The following is a 22,810-nucleotide window of genomic DNA, read 5'->3' on the forward strand; positions in this document are numbered from 1 at the left end:
CTGAAGCCACATCCAGTCTCATCTTGAAAACCTCCAGGGATGGTGAATCCACCCCTTCCCTGGGCAGCCCATTCCAATGGCTGAGCACCCTCTCTGGAAAGAAATTCTTCCTAATATCCAACCTAAACCTCCCCTGGCACAGCTTAAGACTGTGCCCTCTTGTCTTACTGATAGCTGCCTGAGAGAAGAGACCAACCCCCCCCTGGTTCCCCCCTCCTGTCAGGGAGTTGCAGAGAGTGAGGAGGTCTCCCCTGAGCCTCCTCTTCTCCAGGCTAAACCACCCCAAGCAAGCTTGTATTCCACAGGGCCAGGGGTTGATCCCAGTTCTTGAGGGCCACCCCGGCCAACATCCAGAGCATCCTTACCGCTTTAGTGCACTGGACATCCTTGCCCAGCAGCCAGTTGAGCTCCAGGTTGCCCTCCCCCTGGTAGCAGGACTGCAGGCGGTCCTTGATCTGGGCGTTGACGGCGCGGATGGGGAAGACGCAGAGCGCAGAGTCGTCGGGCGGCTGGTGGTACTGCTTCTGCCCCTTGGAGAAGATGGCAAAGAGGACGTCCTCCTGGGCAGTGATGTTGAGGGACCTGGCCAGCACGTCCCCTGGCTTGGAGAGGTACGCTGCCTGCAGCAGGCGGTACTCCGTGTCCCCCTTGACGCAGCCGAAGGGCAGAGACACGTAGGAGTGGAACTTGGGGTCGTCCTTGCAGAGCCGGACGATGCGGGAGGTGTAAAAGAGGTCGCTGGCGGAGTTGATGGAGACGCCCTCGGGGGTCTCGGGCTGCACAGTCAGAAAATACACAAAGTTGCCGCTGGCGAAGCCGTAGATGTAGAAGATGTCAAAGTGCGAAACGAGGGCCAGGGTGTCTGAGGGGATTTTGATGAGGGACGAGACAAAGTCGCTGTGGAGCTCATAATCCAACATCGCCGACGACTCCGGGTCCCGGGGCAGTTTGCGGCTGGAGAGGGTGGGGAAATAATCCTGCTTCCCGTCCACGGCCGTGCCGATGAAGAGCTTCCCGTCCTCGCCCTCCGAGCGCACGATCACGCCGTACATGGTGCCCGTCTTGTTGACGCTGGAGAGGTAGTGCTCCTTCTTGTGGGAGGGCTCCACCAGGATGAAGAGGTCGTCGAGGCGCAGCAGCTTGCAGACCCCCTGGTAGAGGCTGCCACAGGCCAGCAGCCGGTTCTCCGAGTAGTCAATGATGAGCAGCTTGTTGACGTTGTTGGTGAGGGTGAGGATCTCGCTGCACGGCTGGACGATGAGGGGTGGGTAGCAGGATTTGTTGTCCTCCTCGGGACCGGTTTTGTGAGCCACCAGAATGGTCAGGTTGCCCGAGAGCTTGTAAACCCTGTTGATAGCCCCAACGTAGACTGCGCCGGTGCCTCGGTGCACAGTCAGGTGGTTGAACGTCCAGTCCCGGTTCTCGGAGTGGAAAGTGCTGAACAAGGCATTGCTGGACACGCTTCGGGAGAGCGATGCCAGGAGGAGACAGAGCAAAGCCACTGACCAGCCATCAGAGTCCAGTGCCCGAGGCCAGTTCCTCCTCTGATCCATCCTGGGAAAGGCAAACTCCGTGTTCCCCGCGCGCGTCCTGAGCCCCGGCAACGTCCCTCACATGGTTCTGAGGAGAGAAAAGAAGCAGGCAGAGCAAAGGATTAGATCCAGTGTGCCCTGCAGATAAAATTCAAAGGAGGCTTTCTAATTACACAGTCCTTGAGATAAAGTGAGGGTGTCTCTGAGCGCAACAAGAATTAAGCAGGTCTGTCTCCCAACTTACTGGTGAGCAGTTCAGGCTTGATGTTTTGCCACTTGATGCAGCCTCTGCATGTTAATTTGTTGTGTGGTTTAGCTGTTTGTAACAGCCATGGGAGGGGATAATCAGCTCCAGCCCGAGACAAAGCCCGCAGCTCACACACCCAACCATCCATCCGCAATCTTGGCTAAAAGGATGTCTCCTGCAGGGTGTGTTGTTGGAAGCAACAGAGGAAATAAGAGGTGTTTTCTACCTTTAAACCCTCTCTGATTTAACTTGGGAAACTGAGGAAGAAGTTTCATGCAGCCAAGTTCATGGAGCACATGCACACCAAAGGCACCAGCATCCCCCCTCCACCCCAGAGCCAGAAGTGCCTCAAGCAGGTGCTTTTCAGGCAGAAACTTCTCCCAGCCTTCACAAAGGTGCCAAAAAGCACCTGCCACCGAGGTGGGAGCATGTGGTTAGATCAGCCACCAGCAGCACCATGTGTAGGGGAGAGACGACCAGTCTGGGAGACAAACTTCCTGCTCGAACAAAACTTGCAGGAGATGACTAAAAGCTGCACAAAGAGACAGCCTGGGCCCAGAAGACCCAGTGGCAATCAAATTATCCATATGCCCTTCCTGATAGCTTTGTGGAGAAGAGTCAGGCACAGAGTCTCCTCTGACTGATGTGTTTTCACCACGTAGACAAGGTGAGTCTCGAGCTGGAAACGTCTGCCCAAAATCCATGTTGAAATGAGGCACAAAGCCAGTCAGGTTTGGTTCTTGTTTTGTTTTCGTGGTTGCTGCCAAAGGACCTAGACCTCATTGGGGCCTGAGGGATCGCTAGAGCCCTGCTGATCCCTACCCCCACCCTCTGGGCTTGCACAGGCAGCTGCCAGGCTGAATTAGGAATCACCAGGCTGGAATTTCCTTAGGAAGCATGTGCTCGCCTCGGAGACACTCCGGCAGCGTGAGGCATGTTTACATCAGAGCTCTCCACCCACCCTTCCGCTCAGCACGCGCCCAGGCACACACAGGAGCTGCTGGAGAGGACCCTTGTAACCCTCTTCCCCGCTCCACCTCGTCACCAGCACCTCTGCTGAGCGGGCACACTCCCCTTTGCAAAAATATGGACGTCAAAGACAATCCCAATCCCTGCATTTCCACGTCTGTCTCACCTAAGGGGGGTCCAGCTCGGACCACCCCCCACAGGAGGTCTTGGCTTGGTTCCCAGCTCAGCCACCAGACTTCCAGCCCCACCTCGGGCTCCCACAAAGCAGCTGGAAACAATGACAGCCTAGCACCCTGCACAGAGGAGAGACCCAGCTCAGAGGAGCCCTGGGACCACCAGAACAACACTCTGAGCTGGGCACCATGTAAGGGTTCAGAGAGCATTCTCTGTACCCTCCTTGTCACCACAAATGTGCCTGAAGGTCACTGGATCGTGTCTCATTCTTGTTACCATGTCCAGACCTGACTGTAACTTGTGTACCCGGCTTGACCTCAGCCTTGCTCATCTCCACCATCATCATCACACAGTGGGTTGGGTTGGAAATTACCTTAAAGCTCATCTTGTTCCACCCCCTGCCATGAGCAGGGACACCTTCCACTAGGCCAGCTTCCTCAAGCTGCCCACAGGTCTGTCTGACTGCACAGACTCAGAAAATCACTACAAGGTTCTCCTTTATCCCAAAGTATGCATTCCAGGCTGGACAATGAAAGGAACCATTTCAGCCTACCTTAGGGGGAGACATTCCCCACCATCCCAGGGGGACACCAGCCCTGGGAAGAAGCTGAGGATGAGCCACTGTTCCACCTGCCCTCTCTGCGCTGAAGTCCCATCACCTCCCACCACAACTACCCAAGCCCCCAGCCCACCCAGGGGGATAAACCTGCTCCCTGCAGCTCTGCCCCCATGCCCTGCCCTGGGTGCAAACGTACCCTTACCCAGCCCACGCTCAGCTGCCCTCGCCCGCGGGCACCCCCCGCTCTGTGGGTGTTTAAAATAATTCAGGGCTGCTGAAAGCCCACACTGAGCTCATGAGCTCATGTCACCCAACAGCCGCTCTTTAGGCTTGTCACTGCCAGGAGCCGGAGACGGGTGTTCCTGAGAGGTGACAAAGGAGCTCTGTCCCTGGGCTGCACGTCTGCGTGGCACTGACAAGACAGGAGAACGAGAGCGGTAATGGCTTTCTCATTCTGCTCAGGGACACATTTCCCCGGCTGCTCCTCACTGCCAGTCTCTTAATTCCCACCTTTGGCTGAGGCGGTTTCTCTCTCCCGGGGAGGACACGGACCCTGCCGGATCCTTCGTGCTCTTTGGATGATTGTGGCAGAAAACAGCTGCTCCCCGACGTGCCACGGCAGCACCGGGGGGACCTCCCGGCTCTTCCCGTGAAATTTCTGTGTGAACTTCCCCCAAACTATTCTCTGGATCCGGAATCTTTGGAAATGGAACAAATCAGACGGTTCACAAGGATCTGCTCAGAGGAATCTGCCCACGCCAGGGATGCTGGTGACCCATGGTGGGCACCGACAATCTGACTGTGGGGCACAGGGATCTCAGAGCAGCTTTGCTCTTGGATAACGTGGCAGGGCAGCCCAAGACAGGAAGAAATCCGTGTGTGGCACTGGCAGGAAAATGCCAGCCAGCAATGGGGTGACTTCTGGTAAACACACAGGGAAACCTGCACCATGGGAGAGCTCCAGAGGTGTCCAGGAAAGGCAGCACAAAACCTGCAGACACAGGAGTGCCACAGAGTGTCCAAGCCAGTGGCAGAGCACCCTCAGACCAGCGCACAAGGTCAGTGGCTGAGCACCTCCAAAACAGCACACAAGAAGCCTGGACCACCACTGTGCCCCAAGCAAGTGCTGGGACATGGTCCTCTACAGGCAGAGGCCTCTGGTTCAAGGGAAGTCCTGAAAGTGAGAGATTGTGCAGGGAACAGGGAGGCTCTGCTGTAAAACTCAGCACCCACAGTCCTCCTGCTCAGCATTTTCCAATTTTTTAAAAAGTTGTTCCACTGCAAAGGGAAAAAAAACCAACAGTGCCAGCTAGAAATGAACACATTTAAATAATCACATTTCATGTGCATCTGTACATATGGGACAACAGCAGCTCTTCACTGTGACCACGGCAGTTTTATATCTTTTCCAGCAATGTTTTCATCCAGACACAGTACAAATGGAGCTGCTGTGCAGCAGAGCTGTCAGCTGAAGCCCAGCTTCTATGCTGTGCCTTACAGTGAAGGTTTTGCAGGGTATTCGTGAACAGTCACTACCAAGGGCAAGAGAGATCATCCAGGAAGAAGAATCTGTGCTTTCAAACATTATCTGAACATGACAGAGCACGGCCACGAGCTGACATCCTACCCGAGTGCACTGGGAACCATGAGCCATCCCCGGATCCCTGTAACCCCCGGGGCAGCTCCTGCAGCTCCCACTCCCCCAGGGCTGGAGGGTGACTTGTGGGGGCAGGATTGAGCAGTGCTCAGCCACACAGACATCCACCATCGAGAGGAACCCTCTGCACAAAAGGTTTAGATCAGATATCAGGAAGAAATTCATCCCTGTGGGGATAGAGAGGCCCTGGCATGGGTTGCCCAGAGAAGCTGTGGCTGCTCCTGGATCCCTAGAAGTGTCCAAGGCCAGGTTGGACAGGGCTTGGAGCCATCTGGGCTAGTGGAAGGTGTCCCTGCCCATGGCAGGGGGATGGAACTGGATGCTCTTTAAGGTCCCTTCCAATCCCTTCTGTGATTCCCTGTATGGAGGAGTTTGGGGATGGCCAAACACCTGGGGAGTTAAACACCAGGGAAACAGGAGAGTGGGCCATTTTAACTCTGATCCTTAAATACTATTTGATCATTAATTTCTATTTTTCTGCCCTTTTTTTTTTTTCCTGGAAGACAGTTTAAAACACAGCCTTAAATGCAATCTGAAGCTATTAGTAACGCAAGGTGAAAGCGAGAGTAAATTCAGGGACACAATATAAACCCAAGCAGCTGAAAGGCCTCAATTAGGCTGAAAGGAGTTATCTGGTATTTAAATAATTATTAGATTGAAGGAATAATCACAGGTCTGAGCCGATTTTTTCCCCCACTGTCATCCTAATGGAGACTATAATATTATTATTCAAATGCCCATGATTCTCATTGAGGGGGGAAGAAAAAAGGGCTCATTTAATCTCCATGCGACAGGGCTTCGGGAGGCACGATTAGTCATTTCTCTTATTTCAGCTGTCACTCACTCACGGGCACCACAGTTTGTCATTAGTGGCATTTTGTGCACACCAAAAAAAAAAACAACCAACAAAAAAAACCCCAAAAACAAAAACCCACACGGGCAGGAAAAAAAAAAAAAAAAAGGGAAAATTAAAGCAAAACCAAAAAGAGAATCTCTTGTGGAAAATGAGTGATCAGAGGACCAATTTGGATGTCACCAGTGCAGCAGCTGTGTTTGCTTGGCGGTGACGGGGTCTTTTCTTTCGGGGCAGGGTTGGTCTCGTGAGCAGTGATTTATGCACAGCACCACTGGGCCCTCACTGGTTGCCTCTGCTCTGTCAGGTCCTGCACTCCTGGGATGCTCCATCCCCTCTGGAAGAGGCAGCTCCTCCAGCCTGGGCACCTCCAGGACACAGCAAAGCACAAAGTGCCCTCAGTGACCCCAGCATCTGCACTGACCCCTCTCATCCTCATGATCCCCACATCCTCACCTCCACCCTCCCAGCCCCAGCATCCCATGTGCTTTTCCCAAGCTGTCCCTTCGCTGTCCCCAGCCCAGAGGCCACCAGGGTCCCCAACCACCCGCAGAGGGGGAGTGATAAAACCCACCCTGGCTTTTCTCCTAAGGACACACGGCCTGGGGGAGTTGTCTCACTGAATAAACCCTCCTGAAGAATAACACAGCCTGCAGGGACGGGGTGGGGGGCAGGAGGCCCGTGATTGCTTTCTAAGCTGGAGGTGGATTCTGCCCTTTTTTGCTTTTTATAGTCGGATAAGATTCATTGCTGGGAGCGGGGAGAGCGGCTGGCTCACGCACTGACCTCCCCTGCAGGTCAGCAGGCTGTCAGAAACCCCCCAGAATTATCAGAAGGGTCACCAAAAGGGCAGGCTGCACTATATAAACCAAAAGACAAGAACAAACTGTATAGAACAAGCTCACCCTTGCACCAGCCTGACCCTTTCTCTCTGCATTGGCTCCATATCGTAGCTGCCAGTGGGAATGAGGGGGGAAAAAAAGCCACGAGTTTGGACATTTCTTTGTAGCAAGTGAGAATAAACCTGCTGGGTCCTCATCCCTCCTGAAGCCCCCTGGGAATTTCCCTGTGAAACCTTTCCAATCATTAAAGCTGCTGCAGTGATTTATGCTCTTTGGAGGAGTGATATTCAGGACATCTTTGTCAGCTATAGAGGAAGACCTTGCAATAATTAATATGGTTTTGGCTTAATTAGACAAAAGCTCTGAGCCAAACTGTCTGATCGAGGATTCTCCAAGCCCTGGGATGTTCCCAACCTGGATCAGAGGTCTGGATCCTCAGTCCTGCCTCCTTGGCCAAGCCACCACAGGCAGGCAAGCCCTGAGCTGCCAAATTCCCCCTTACCCAGCAGAAACCTGCCCACACACTCACACAACTCCCTTCCTGGCTCTCAGGGTCTTCACCTCCTTCTCCAGGAAGAGAAGCCTTGGCACTTCCATGCCCCAAGCAGAGGATTTCCCCAGCCATCCTGGAGCAGGGCTGTGGGGGAGCCTTGGAGCTCATCCTTCTAAACCCCAGCAGCTTTCACCAGCCAGACACCAACCAGAGCAGAGTCTGACACCAACTGAAGTTACCACCAGCTTGATGTGAATAATCACAGTGCTGCAATACAAAGCAACGAGGAGGGCTCCTATCACCTATTATTTTCCCTTTTTTTTTTAAATATTTTGATTCTAACAACAATAAGAGCAAGTTGTAAATCACCAGCGAGGTGCCTGCAGTCAGGCCCGAGGTTCCTCCAGAGGTTACTGCACCACAGGGATGGCGAATACCAAGCCTTTCCTAAGGCATAACCTGAAACCCTGACCCCTTTTTCTGGACCAAAATCCACCCCATGCCTCACCCTGGGTGCTGCCTGTCCCTGCTGTGCTGGCAGCCACAGGCAGGAACTGCACTGGGAGCTGCTTATTCACAGGGCTGGTATTTCACAGCCTTTCTGAGAAGGAGTTAAGAGGGCAAAATACAGTATTGTGATTATTGCTTCCTCCAGGCCTGGGACAAGGAAGAGGAGGGGAAGAACAGAACCCAGCCATGAAAAGGCATTTCCCTGATAACAAACACCATTGCCTGAATTAGGCACAGAATTTGTTCATGTTGTCCAGACCTCAGATGTTGTTTATACAGTGCACACTGTGCAAATCCATCTCCTTCTTGTGCACACACATTCCAGCAGGTCCAGAGGAACAGAAAACCCCAGGGAGGGACCTGCTGTGAGCCCCATCTTTGCAACTGCAGCTTGGAGGGCAAAACACAGCACCCTGCCCTGAGGTTACTCCTGGCTTTGTCCCAGACTTGCTGAACAAGCCTGGACAAGTCATGTTACTCAGCCTCAGTTGTTCCACCTGTGAAATGGGTGTAATCCTTCCATACATGAGGCACTCAGATGTTCCATCCATGAAAAACCCAAAAGGAAGTTCCCAGAAATAAGCTGCATTAGTAAAGGGTGAGTAAGGCACTGGTTTGGCGCATCTTGGTGTGCCTCTACTCAAACTCTTTGATCACAGAACATCCTGAATTAAAAGGGACCCAAAAGTGTCACCCAACTCCTGGCCCTGCACAGGACAACCCCAAAATCCCACCCTGTCCCTGAGAGCATTGCCCAAACACTCCTTGAGCTCTGGCAGCCTTGGGGCCGTGCCCACTGCCCTGGGGAGCCTGGTCAGTGCCCACCACCCTCTGGGGGAAGAACCTTCTCCTGAGATCCAACCTGACCCTCCCTGACACAGCTCCAGATGTTCCTTTGGGTCTGGTGCTGCCCCTCGTGAGGAAGCTGCAGACCCTGCTGAGGTTTGACCTCAGGCTCCTCTTGTCCCAGCTGAACAAACCAAGTGACCTCAGGGACTGCTGAGCAGAGCAGGGCTGCTCCCCCTGAGTGAGGACAAGCACACACAGGCTGCCCCTGCCCCCCAAGGATGCTGGAACACCCCTTCCACACAGCCAGAGGCATTTCCTTAAAGCTGCCAAGCTCATTCCCCATCTCCAAGGGAGCTCCTCTGGCAAATCTAAAGCAGGACCACAGCTGTGGCTCCAGCATGGCTCACCCCCAGCTGTGCATTACAGCTGCAGTCCTTTAACCCACCAACCCCAAGGGGCGGCCACAAAAATTCATCATCAACCTCGGACACCAGAAATTAGACACCTTTTTCTTTCCCTGCGCTGACACTTGACACCTGCTATCTGAGAAACCACAGCTGGCAGCTATTGAGCTTCGAGTACAACTGCTGTGAAATAGCTTATAAATTACCTTGCATCGAGAGAGGTGCTGGGAAAAGAGGACTTTATTCACCAGGCAGTCCCCGAGGACAGACTCAAGGCTGGTGACAACATGACACACTGGAGCACGGAGCAGAACAGACCCTTATTTTCCTGGTTGCCTTGAAGTATGACACAAAGGGAAAATTTAGCACTTCTGAGGTTTCATAGCTGGCTCGTTCGAGTTTTGGGAAGCCTCAGGTTCAGCCAAACCTGTGTAAACAGGTCACTGGCTCTGGATAATGTTCAATCATAAAAGTTTGTGGCCAGAAAGTTGTGAGTCTCTAATCCAGCCTCCTGCTGCAAGGACCAGCTGTTAAAACCATCATTCAAGTGATGTTTCTCTAAGCTATCCTTAAGGACCCCCAGAAACAGAGCCCACAACCCCTCCAGGCAATCTAGGTCAGCATGTTGCCTCAGAAAGTGCTTTTTCTAGTTTCTTACCCGAGTCCTGATGGACTGAGGCTCATCCACCTCTCCACTGGTGCACCTGAACAGCGTTTGATTATTCATGGACTTTATTCCCAACAAAACTGAATTTAATGGATGGTGACCTTAGGTGCAAGCAGATTAAACGATTAAATGATTTGCCCAAGGCTAGCCAAAAGGTCCCAGTGGCAAAGCAAGGAGTTTTATCTCCAGAGCCTCAGCCCAGCACTCCCTCCCCAGGTGACATCCAGCTGCAGTTTATTACAAGGGAATATTACAGAGCAGCACGAGGGAGGATCACAGAGCGGCCACCGAACTGGAGGAGAAAAATAAGCAGCAGCTTCTCCTGGCCTCACTCCAAGTGCACCACAGGCAAGTGAAGAACCCCAGCTTCAAATTAAATGGGTCCCCAGCCACTCCATTAAACAGAAATCCTGCAACAGAAATCCTTTGGCTGTGCCAGCCCCGTACAGCGAGTGGTGTTCGTTATCCCCAACACTCCCTACGGCAGCCAGATGTATTTACACAGTAGCCACAGTGCTGTTACCTAAGTAAACCAGGAAATTGTACATTTGTTAAAATTAGGTTCTGAGATGCCGAATCCCCAACTGTGCAGCTGCAGATTTTGCTCAGCCAGCAGTGCTGAAATCCTTCAGAACACGCCACTGCCTCCAACCCTCGGGCGTGTTTGAGAGGAGTTCCCTGGTGATGGTGCTCCCTGCCAGGCCAGGATGGTGCTATCCCCCCTCACACTGGGAGGGCAGGGGTGGCACAGCACCAGAACAGGGCAGGAGTTGTCAGGGTAAGAAGTGGAGAAACACACACAGGGAGAGGTTCATCCCTGCTCTCAGCCCAGCACCAGCTCACTGCCCCACCCCAGATTCCAGCTGCCAGTCCAGATGCCACCCTGGCATCTCCACCACAAACACTGGAGGAATTATCCTCCAGGTACCACCGTGGGATGGCAAAGATTTGGAAATGCAGAACACGACACAAAAGCCCTTAAATTAACAGGAAAACCGAAGTAGACAGGTTGATGCAGGAGAGAGGCCACACAGCACTGGAGAACCCTTCAGGGACCATTAACCAGCCCTTGTCAGGCCTGTCTTGGTGGAGGAGTGTGCTGGGAACTGCCCTCACCACCAGCTTCATCAGCCACACAAAGGAAGTGCCTTTACCTGTCAAAGCCTCTTCACCCAGGGCTGTTGCCCTTCTAAGGGCATCACTGGGGGGCTTGATGCAGCTTTTGGAAAAGTTTTGAGATGTCTGAACCATGGGAAGTGTAAAGCAGCTTCCTCCCTGCCCAGCCTGCTTCACCAAGCACCAGTGACCATCCCAGCCAGAGCTCGTGGCCGCAGGGACAGCAGCTGCCTGCAGGCAGGATCCCACCTGGGCACAAGGACCAGGGGGCTACCAGTGCTGGCAGCCAGGTGCCCTCAGCCTCGTGTTCTGAGGTCCAGGCAAGGACCCCCAAAGCCTGGAGCCATCTCACCTCTGTCCCACCATCAGCTGAACATCATCCCCTCTCCTGCAGTGTTTGGACATCACTGTCTACTTGAGAAAGTGGCTCTTTCCCACTCGTCTGCTCCCTGCTCCTCTGCCCTGCTTTTCAATTTCAGAGCTCTGGCAGTTCACTGATTAATTCAAGCCTGTTTAATAACCCTTCTGTTTAGATGAAACAAGCTGTCTTGTTTTCTTTATTTTTAACACTAACTCTTGTTTCTTTGCTAAGGATCTCTGTCATTTAGAAACTTCTCTCTCTCCAACCAAGCTGATAATAAGATGGAGAAAGCATCTGCTTACGTCCACATCTGACATCAGCCAGAAGTTACGAGGCTAAAGAGGGGCTGCACACTTTGATGGGTAAGACATCCTGAAAGCCTGGGCTTGTCTTGCAAGATCAGCAGCTCCACAAGTCCCTGGATAGCTCAGAGCAGAGCACAAACAGCGGGATGGCGGGGCCAGCTCTGGACAACACGGGTGAGAGGAAGGGAGTCACAGGAGCTGGAGCACCCAAACTCCTCACCAGGCTCATTCTGCACCCTGTGGGGGTGGGAAACTCGCCATGAAAAAAAGAAAAAAGCCCTGGAAGCTGTTGCTGCTGCAGGCTCTGTCCCACGCCGTGCCCCCGGCGTGGCGATCCATTGGCCATGGTCAGCACGGAGCTCGCAGCTGCTCCCACCACCACCACTGGCCTCAGCCCTCTGATGGACCCCACCTTCACTCTGTCACCTGCTCTCCCACGGCATCCTCATGCCAGAGGGTTCTGAGGCATCATGATCACTGCCTGTCTGAGCCTTCTCCCTCCCACCCCCGTCCCATCCCACCAGGAGTGCAGGCACAGGGAGTAACGGACACACAGGGGCCTGACTCCCGATGGGAATGAGTTGGAGCCTCTCAGCTGTCTCCTGCCTCTTTGAATTTCAAAGCTGCACTTGTCTGTAGAGCAACTGAGTCATTTCCTTCCTATATCCAGCCTATCGGACTGGATCCAGCAGTGCCCGGAAAACAATAAATCCTTCAAGGGCTTGGAAGGCCATATTTCACAGGAATGCAGCGAGCCTGGCTGCCTGGAGAGCTCCTCACACACCCTTTAATTCAACACTGTCTCACCCTGGCCCTGGTCCCTGAGCAGGGCAGTGATCTCCATCCCAGACACCCCCAAATCCTGAGGGCACTGCAGAGCCCGGGTGTGGGACAGCAATTGTGATCCCCCCAGACCAAGAGCACCTCCTCACCCTGCCTGGACACACCACTGAGGGGATGGGAGGGCTCAGAACTGACAGGGAAATCTCCTTGGCTCCCTAAAACACACAGAGGACCTCAGAGGAAGAGAAGCTACAGCTGAATTTGTTGCAGGACTCCCTTGGCAGACCCAAAGAAAGCTGCAGCCACAAAGGAGTTTGTTCTAAAATCCCACCACTGAAAACCAGTGCAGGGCGTGAAAACACTTCCAGCTGGTTCAGTTTTACAAGAGTCCCCTTTACAACCACAAACTGAGCTTCCAGATGCCCAAAACATTCCTATAAAGCTCATAAGGGTTGGAAGGACAAAGCCAAAACTCAACGATTTGAGCTACCTGTGGTCCCAAGAGCTGCAGAACTTCCACCAGAACAACACAGTTGAGGTGCTTGGCCAAAAAGCAGCTCCCAAATCTGAGTTTCCACACAGCTCTGGGGAAAACTGGTGATCCTGGAAAATCCAGGATCACTTCAGTGCCGCTTCCATTGTCTTTTTAGATGCCAGAAGCAAAGGCCAACTGACTTACATTAAGATTTGTAAGACTGTTAACCAAATGATCCCACATATATGAGAAAAAAAAACCTAAATTACAAGGAAATTAATATGATATCCTCCTCTGCAACAAGATGGCTAAAGCAGATAATTTGCCCAAGTGTCATGTTTATAATGGGAATTTGCAGAGAATGAAACAGGAATTCTCAGGGATGAACAAATGAGGCAATATTTTGCTTTTTCTCATGTTAAAATTTGCACTGTCTGTGATAACAGCAGTGGGTGGGTTTTTTTCAGATCCTGGGGGGAGAAGGAAATTAAGTCAAAATTGTTTGGTTTGCAATAGGTCTCTGCAGACTGAAAGGTGTGAGAGCAGGTGCAGGTAGGGAAGAGCTGCCCAAAGCCCTGTGCCAACAGGACTCACACCTTTATTAAAAGTGAAATAAATCTCATCTCAGCAACAGGATTGACAGAGAGCCCATTTGGTACAAGTCTGTGAGGAAGTGAATGGTTAAAAACCCAACACATATAGCTGAATTCACACTCAGAAGTCAAAAACTCCCCCTGCAAAGCCAGTCCAATGCCACCCAACCCATCACTCCTGAGGTTAAACCCCCCAGTGACTCAGCACCCTGGGCTGGGCTCATTTATTTATGTGTTGTTTGTTTTTTTTTTTCCAAACAAGTTATACAACATCCTTGGAAGTCCTTAAAAGAGCCTCTGCTTTTGTCTCTCTCTGGGAATTCGTTCTGAGCACTCCTCAGCTCAGCTCAAGACAAGCTGTGGCCACCTCGACTTCAGAGGATCCATTCGGTGGAACCGATGGACCCCAATCGCCCCTGTCACACAATTTATGCCTTGAAAAGCTGAGTTACACAAGCACTTGTACCAGCACCTTATTATATCCCAGAGGACAAGCAAAAGGGGCTCCTGCCTCTTTCTTCCAGTGAACTCTGGAGTGTTTGCCCATGCTCCTTGGTTGCTATGAGATTTTAAAGACAGCCTAAACCTGTCACCACTGAACAGGCCTTGAATTCCTGCTCCAGGAGGCTCTTCAGTGGAGCCAAACACACCAGGGCAGTGATCAGAGCAGATTAACTCCCTGAGAACTGCAGGGAAAACTTTCCAACTAGGAGAGGAGAGCCTGCAGTGACCCTCTGGCTGCTGCAGCACCTCTCAGCCAAACAAAATACTGTGGATGTTTGTCCATCTGGCCCTTCCAGCTTCTCCAACACAATGGATGATGCCTCTGCAATGTTAGATTGGTTTGGAAATACAGAGGGGCAGGCAGCAACAGTCAGAATTAATAGAAGGTTTAAGGCAAGCACAGAAGCATTTCTCACTCCAAGGTTAAATTTGAAGAGCTCTTACTGTCAATTTGTTTGCTCCAGATTTATCACACAATTCCAGAATGGTTTGGGTTGAAAGGGACCTTAAAGATCATCCACTTCCCATCCCCCTGCCATGGGCAGGGACACCTTCCACTAGTTCAGGTTGCTCCAAGCCCCGTCCAGCCTGGCCTTGGACACTTCCAGGGATGGGACCTTTAAGGTCCCTTTCAACCCAAACCATGCTGTGATTCTGTGTTTTAGCCTCGGTGCAGATTTAAAACCCACAAGATGGCAAATTTTAAGCATAAAAATACTTGAGCCAGTTAGGAAGCCTCCAGGCACGCTCCCTTTTCCTCCCCACCTCTTTGCACTTCCATTAAAAATCAAAAGGAAATTCACAGGCTTTTTTCTGTTGTTGTTTAAATAACATTACAGGCTGTGACATAAACCAGCAAAGGCAGGAAATATGATCATGAGGGCAGTGCTCCATCCTCTGCTCCTGTCACTGTGGCTTTTTGGGGACTTGGCAAATGAATGAGTAAAGGAGACAGCCGGCGTGTTTTATGGAGTTGAACTGTAACATCCCTGTTAAGCAGCCAACTTACCATTTCTCTGCTCTGACACCAATAAATCTACCCAGCCACGGGGAACAAAGCCCTTCACACCAACTGGCCGCATGTGAATCCCTCATATTTGGCTACCTGAGCAAGCACCCAGCCCGCTGGGATCTGCTGCTTTGGGAATACCCTCCCAGAAGTGGGACATGGCCCATTTCAGTAAGGTGACTTTGGAGGTTTTAACCCTGTTACCAGCACACACACATTCACCACAGCACTTCTGATGCCCAGAATCTCAGCTTCCCACTCCGAGGGGACAAACAGCCACTCTGGACTCCCAAGAAAACCTCGACGAGGCAAACCCCGAAAGCCCAGAAATCGAGAAGCGAATCGACAGAACTCAAAGCCTCACTCTTAAGTATTATTTAAGCATAAATTCCAAAAACCTGGAGCGCAAACTCACTTTTTGGAAGCTCATTCCCAGGTTAACCAACCCAAGCAGGAACACCCTTGCACACCTCTGGTGTGGACACCCAGTTTCCTCCAGTACACGAGGGATCGCTCCGAGCTCTCACCCGCTGACACGAAACCGCCGCGGAGGAAGAACCACACACAAATCTCCCTGGGGAGGCATTTGTTCCCAGGCTCTCCTGAGCCTGGAAATAACACGAGGAACTTCTTCCACGCTGAGTCAGGGTGTGACGGCGGCTCCGGGCCCGGCCGCGGTGGATCCGCTTCCTTCCCGGCGCGCGTCACGGGCGGCAGGGCCGGCAGCCCAGCGCTGCCCCGCAGCTTTCCTGTTTTCCCCCGAGTGCTGTGAGGGCTTCCCGAGACACGGGACAGGGAAACGGGGGCTCTGGAGCCTGACACTGAGCTGCTGCAGGAACCAAGCTGCTGTTCTGCAAATGCTGCTGAGAGCCAGACGGGAGCTGAAAGCAAAATAAGCTGTTTCCTTTAACCTGCCCTGATATACACCAGGAATGGCCTCTCCAAGGACTATCGCTCCAACATCAACCATCCCTTCAGTAGGAAAATGGAACAAGAGTTGTCTGTGCATCCCCGGGGGCTTCCCCCCACACATCCCGGCACTAAGCCCCGAGTCAAGGCCACGACAGGTGGGAGCCACTGGTGCAGCTCTTGGAGAGCCCTCCAGGTCACACAGAGGCGGATGCAGCTCTTCCTGCCTGTGCCCACTCCTCCGAACGGTCTCCTGCTCACACGGATTCTCCCTGGTGTAAGTTCCCACAAAGGCTTCTGCCAGAGCAGCACCACCTAGAGCAGCACCTCCCCGTGCTCCCAGCAGAGCTGGTGGCTGGGCTGTGAGCACGAGTGCAGCGTTACACGGCACTGGCACCCACTGGGAGAGCTCCCACTGCTCCCACCGCTCCCACCCGCCCGCTGATCCAGCATCCACTTACCGCGCTCGAGGCAGCCAGGAAGGAGCCTGCCCTTCCCGTGCCACTCCCAGCCCTGAGGCGCCGGGCTCCTGCTCCAGCACTGAGCCCCCACCGTGCCCCCAGCCCAGCTCCAAGCCCAGTTCCAAGCCCTCTCCTCGGCGGCACAACCCCGGCTCAGCCGGCGGCTCCGGGAATGAGCCCTGAGCAGGGAACGGCGGCGGCAGCGGGAGGAGACGAGGTGAGAGGTCACTGTAATATTTACTCAGACATCACCTTTCACTTTTATGAAGTGGGGAAACGGTGCCGGAGCAGGAAAAGGGCTGTGAGGGACGTTCCTGCCTGGGAAGCCGCTGGAACACCAAGCTCAACATGCAGCCGCTCTGGAGAGCCAGGGCCTGGCTGGGGCAGGATCCTCCACTGGACACTCAGACCCCAAAAACTGCATGGGGCTGGATATGGGCTCTAGGCTCTTCCCCCCACCATCAGAGGGGCAGAAGGAATGGCTGGGGTGGGCAGGAACTCTGAAGACCCTCTCCAGATCTCCTGGGCTTCAGGAGATCCCCAGCCAGGCAGGAGCCCATGGCACAGAGGGGTCATCCCTGTGCTCTGTGATTTTCAGGAGCTCACAGGAGACACGGGACATGGTGCAGAGGGTTGACATGGCATCAGCTGGATAACAGAACTTCCACAGGGGACCTCTGTTTCTTCTCCTTTAGTGAGATGGAACGGAGCATGTCACTCACACAGAGCTGCCAGCCTGGACAGTGGCAGGGCTGGTCCCAGGGCAGGCTCAGGGTCCCCCTGCCAGTGCCAGGCAGGGAGGAGCAGCACTGGCTGCCACCCTGGCACAGGGGGCCCTGGCTGGCAGGGCTCTCCCAGGCTCACTATCGCTCTGCCTTTGGAGATCATCTGGGCTTTTTTACGACGTGATTCTGATGCCTTTTATCTCCTGCTCTGAACGTAATTTTAGCCCAGGCAAAGCAGGATTAAATTTTCATAATGCAGTATATTTATCTGGCTTTTCATTCCCCCCCATCGGCACCTCCCAGTTCGGTTTCACCCAAACAGAAGCTGCGATTACAGGGAGAAACATGAGATGGGCTCTCTCCGACAAGCAGGGGAGGGCACCTCTTTCCCAGCACCCTCTCCCAGCCCCTGCCAGGCAGCAGCCAGCACCCTGGTACCCAGCCTGGGGCTGACAGCATCGCTCAGCCCCTCTGAGACACACAGATGGATCACAATCACCACTTAAAACCACGCAGCAGATTAAGGTACATCACTGACATACGTTGCACTCGTGTGTTTGGGAAACTTGTGCTTTCTTGGTAAAGTCCTTCTAGAGCAGCCTCATTCCCACCTGAGCAGCTCCCAGCTTGGGTTCACACACAGTGGGTAGAGGAGCCACGAGCCACACGGACAAGGAGCAGAGAGAGGCAGCTACAGCCAGCCTGCCTTGGCCGGGAACGTCTGAAAAGCACCAAAATCCTCCTGTCCCCCCTCCAGAGCTGTGTTCAGCAAAGCTGCGGGTCCGAATTCCAGCCCCTGTACCCCGTCCTGCCGTCACCCAGAGGCTGCGGCTCAGCGCAGCTCTGCCAGTTGCTGGGTTTGCGTTCGTTTTTCAGTTGGATCCAGAGGATCCCCTCTAGTGGGATGAGGAGGAATTTCAAGCCCACATCCCACTCTTATATCCCCCCCAGCTGTCTCTGTGCCGGCTGTGGAGCCCGGGGTGGGTGGTGGGCTGCCAGGGAGAGCCCACTCACAAAGTACTCACCCCGTTTTCCAGAGCCATTCGGGGTGAAGCCAAAACCGGGCTGGAAAGGTGGATGCCGGGGTGGGAAGAACCGGAGGAGAGAGGAACAGCAGACAGCAGACATCAAGGATAAATCCCCTTCACAGCAGCAGAGGGGACGACTTCCAACAGCCAAACTTGGGCAGTAACACGTCCCCTGGCCCACGTGTGTCACCAGCGAGCCTGGGCACACGAGGGCTGGAGGTGCAGTGGCCACCCTGTGACCCAACAGCACGTGGGGACCCAGCCCGAGGCACCCGCAGCCCATTTCCCTTCCTGGCACTAAAACCACCCGGTAAATACATATATTTTCACTGCAGAGAAAGACTCTGAACACAAGCCCCGGGCGGCCGCCTCTGCCGCCCAAGGACAGCACGCTGCCCTCAATTCTGCTTTTGTTCCCGCTTTGCCTTTCATCCCGGAGGCTCCCGCTGCACCGCTTGTGCACACAAAGAGCTCGTGGCCTCCTCAGACCAAAATGCCTTCGAGTCTCACCCAGCCCAGCCGTGCCCGCGGAGGGAGGTGGGCACCCAACTGGCAGAGCTAAGGAGGTCAGCGTGGGATGCTCCTGGTGATCCAGACACAGCAGATCCAGCCACCAGCGCCCGTGGCTCAGCCCCGGGAAGAACTTGGAAGCACCTTTTCCCCCTTGGTTCCCCCTGCCCTCCCCTTTGCTGTTGTGGCGGTGGCCTCCCAGCCAAGCTGGTTAAGAGATTAACACTCTAAAAACCACATTTACTCTAATTAGCCATGAAATCTTTGTAACTAAGTGAAAAAATGTTTCCCTTGAGGGATTTTTGTCCATTCATCACTGTTTGAATTGCAAGGGAGGGGGGGGAGGAAGAGAAAAGAGGGGGGGACCAGAGAGAAAAACCCTCAGATCTAATGAATTAATAGCAGAACGCCCTGGGGGAGAACGGGCTCCTGCACAACACGGGCACCTCAAAGGGGGCTTTTCACAGCTCGCCGAGGGGACGCTGCTGAATTATTTCGAGTTAACAGACTGTAACACAACGCTCTGCTCCCATACGAGCCGGGCAGCTTGGCCAGCGCACTCCGCTCCTCCCCTCCCTTCCCTTCCACAGGGATGGACAGACGGACGCCGTGCCCGGCCAGCTGGGAGCTCCTGCCCTGCCGACAGCCGAGGGAAACAGCGCTCTGCTGGCAGCACCACCAGTGCCCCCCGGTTCCTGTTTACCGGGAAAAACATTTCAGAGTTAGGTGGGAGGGGAGGCAGAGAATCTTGCCACAACTTAGGCCCATAAATATTTCATATCGCTGGAAGAAGAACGATTATATTCCTGCCAGCACTTTTCTTGTGTATTTTAAATGTGTCACCGCCTTCTACTTTCTCCCCCGTTTGTGTTTCTTGTAACAGGCCCATGAAATAAAGATTAGCTGAATAATCAAGAGTGTTTAGAAATGTGAAGGGGCCTGTCTCAGGAGCACTGCATGCTCAGGTTCATCTTTTTCCCCCCCCCTTTTGTTTTTTTTGTCTCCTTTTAAGGATGCCAAAGGTAGATGGGGGAGCGTGGTTTTCACGCGCCCGTAAGAGACAGGCAGGAGCGGAGCCCGAGCGTGCAGGGGCCGAGGAGAGAGGAGAGCACACACTTCCCCATCAAAAAATGACAGCCCCAACGCCGTGTGGAACAGGGGGGCAACTCTCCCCCATTACATATTTATTGTTCAAGCTGCAGAGGGGCCAATTAAAGCAGCTCGATCGCCGCCGCGTTCAAACGGCCGCGGATGCGCTCGGAGAGGCGGGATGGGAGAGGCAGGTGTGCGCTTTCCTGTTGGATACGGCACCGTCCGCTCCTCTGAGAGCCACAAATCCACCTCAGTTGAACCACAGTACCTCTGCTCCCACAGGAGAGCCTTGTGTTGGCACCCAAGAGCCAGCCCAGCTTCCCACCTTAAGCTTCTCACCGCGCGCCCCACGCAATTTCTAAATATCAGCTTTTGCTTTCTTTCCTGGTTCAGCTCTTCACAGGAGCTGCCTACGGCATTGAGACAGTCTGCACCTACATCTGCCCTAGCTTTTGGGCAACGGTTCCAAGACATGCTCTAGACTCCCACATTTAGCTGCAACAGGAGTTCCCAAAGTAAGTTCTGGAAAGCCTCGTAGCGGCGGTTAAATTGGAGATGCCGGGAAGATTCTGCAAATCACATGTTTCCCCGAGACACCACAGGGTCTGCACAGCAAACTGCTCCAAATGTCATTTCCATTTAGCTGCTTTGCGAGCCAATTTGTCACACACTAATGCAATTTGCTGAAGAGAGTTAAAGAGCACAGGGCAGGAGCGCTCGCCCCTTCTCCAGGCTCCCGCACCAGCCTGGATCTGCATGTTCCTTTTTGCATCCAGCTGAAGTTCCCTTCTGCTGGCGAGCAGGGGAAGCTCAGGGTTAATGCAAAGAACAAGACAGAGCACGGTAAGAGCATGGGAAAGCTGTTTCCATCATATTGGTGGATTATGTGCAGATCTGATGCAGCATCTGTGACCTGTTTCCACCACACAAACTTGGGATAAGCCAAGGGGAAGCCCCACAGTTAATTACATCAAACACCACCATAAAACCACTGAGGAGTAAATTGGGTTACTTCATCTTCTTGCAACAAGAGCTGTGGATATGGTCAGAAGAGTTGGGAGAGATGACTGGTTTGCTAGATAAGCCATTTCACAGCAGACATTGTATGTTCACTTTACTCACTGCTCGCACCAAGTTTCTCAAGTCAAAGCTATTTTATCTGTTTCCTGCACCACCCCAAAATATCACATTTAAGCTTTGAGGGTGCTCAAAGTGACAGCAAATGGTAAAAGGACAGCAATAAAGACCAAAAAAACCCACAACCCACTGAATTTTAAAGGATCTAACACCTCTGTGTTAAAGGTAAAAAGCCAAACATCTGCTCTGGCGATGGCACAGATTTCTTCTGAGGCATCTGTCTCTCAGCTGTAAAGTAGGTCATTTGATTTAACTTTGAGACACCGTTATCAATGAAGCCATCCAGGGCAGGAGAGGCAAGACCATGTCCCCAAGTCAGCTGAGATCTATTAAACACATTCCAGCCACCAGCGAAGCATCAAGTGCTCACCAAATAACAGGGGAACCCTGTCAGCTCAGGGTTTTACATCATGGCACTCTGCTAACTTCACATTCTCTCGCCTCCAAGCCTGAACTGCTGGTCACAGACACACAGGGTTTTTCCCCCTCTGTCACTTACTATTCACCTCACTAAATATTCACCTATTGACTTTCTGATACCCCTCAGAACACAGATTAATTGAACATCACTCACTTCACCTCCAGGAACGTGCGAGTATTGGCCATGGCTTGAATGGAGACAAAGCCGGGAATGCCTGACCGTGCCAGGTTAAACGGAGGTCACAACCAGGGAGGACAAGTCACACAGAGCAGCCACAGCTGTCACCTACACCCGTCCACGGCTCGGGGAATGGGGAGACTCGGACCATCACCCAGGAGTTGGGAATTCCCTCGAGGGCGCACAAGTGCATTCGCCATCCCTCCCCTCATCGCCTCCCAAAAAAAGGGTTTTGAGGGGATTTAGCAAAGTTTTAATGGGGATTTAATTCCTTTTCCCCCCAAGATTCAGAGGTGTTTTTCAAAAAAGTCCCTCCTTTCCCACAGGAACTTTTCTATGGCGATGAGTTTATCCCGGTGCATTGGCCGCCCCAGACCGTGACTGAGCGGTACCACACGGCCGCAGAATTAACGAGGAGATACCTCGCTGTGTGTAACGCGTGTGCGCACGTAGAGCAGCCCGGGGAGGGAGCGGGAGGTGGATTCCCAGGAATGGGGAGATCGGAGGGGTTCCTCCATCCCTTCCGCAGGCAGCGCCGGGTACCCCCCATCACCCCCGCGCATCTCCCCGGGCACCGCCGGGACCGGCGAGCGGTGCCTCCGAGCACCACCAGGACCGGCGAGCGGTGCCTCCGAGCACCGCCGGGACCGGCGAGCGGTGCCTCCGAGCACCGCCAGGACCGGCGAGCGGTGCCTCCGAGCACCGCCAGGACCGGCGAGCGGTGCCTCCGAGCACCACCCCGCGCTCTGCAGCGCCCGGTGCCACCCGCCTCGGGCAGCACGGAGAGGACCAGCCCAGACCTCCTCCCCGCATCCTCCATCGGGGGATGCCCAGGGGAGAACCCCCCGCACCCCGGCGGGCAGCAGCCCCCCTCGCCATCCCCCGCCGCACTCACCAGCCCTCGCAGCTCCGGTGCCGCCCGCCTCCCGGGTGCCGGCTCCCGGCTCACGGCGGGGGGATCCGCGCAGCCCCCGGCACCATGGAAATGCGGGGCCGGGCGCTCCCCGCAGCCCCTCTCTCCGCCCTGCCCCCGGCGCGGCGCGGCTCGGCTCAGCCCCGCCGGCCTCTCATGCCTGCGCAGCCCTCGCCCGAGTGCGGCGGCGAGCCCCGGCTCGGCTCCGCTCCGCCCGCCCCGGCATCCGCCCGCCGCCGAGCCCGGGCGCGCTCCCCGCGCTCCCCGCCAGCCCCGCGCCCGGGCGCGCTCCCCGCCCGCCGCCGCCGCCCCCGCGCCGCCCCCGCTCCCCGCGATTAACCCTTCCCCGGCCGCGGAGCTGCGAGCGGGGAACCGGCATCGCCCCCTCCTCTCCGCCTCACCTGCGCCTCCCCCTTTTCCCCGAGCCGAGCGCAGCGGAACCCGCGGGATCGCTGAAACAAAGCCCGAAAGCGACCCGGGCAGCCCCAGCGCCCGGGGCTGCGCGTCCCGGCCCCGCCACAGCTGCCCCCGCACCTGCCCCCTCAGCTGTCCCACCTTGCGGGGCTGCGGCCCCTCCATCAGCGCCGGGAGTGAG

At 54.3% G+C, this 22,810-nt stretch overlaps 1 protein-coding gene across 4 annotated transcripts in view; it reads right to left on the minus strand.

Annotated features, from left to right (window-relative positions):
- Positions 1 to 22,216, minus strand: part of PLXNA2 (plexin A2) — a 171,065-nt gene extending 148,849 nt beyond the window's left edge. For 2 of the 4 annotated variants that reach the window (XM_051808526.1, XM_051808527.1), the window contains exons 1-2: positions 15,258 to 15,395; positions 366 to 1,620 (exon numbers count right to left, since the gene is read on the minus strand). In XM_051808526.1, coding sequence (XP_051664486.1) covers positions 366 to 1,553 — 1,188 coding nt within the window. In that variant the 5' untranslated portion in view covers positions 1,554 to 1,620; positions 15,258 to 15,395. Of the gene's footprint in view, positions 1 to 365; positions 1,621 to 15,257; positions 15,396 to 22,197 lie in introns of those variants that run through there. The other 2 variants (XM_051808522.1, XM_051808521.1) reach the window with 2 other exon arrangements.
- Between the last annotated feature and the right edge of the window lie 594 nt (positions 22,217 to 22,810).

The sequence above is a fragment of the Manacus candei genome, unplaced genomic scaffold (genome assembly GCF_025592945.1).
Source record: "Manacus candei isolate 608988 ecotype Guabito, Panama unplaced genomic scaffold, ASM2559294v1 h1tg000073l, whole genome shotgun sequence".
NCBI lineage: Eukaryota > Metazoa > Chordata > Aves > Passeriformes > Pipridae > Manacus > Manacus candei.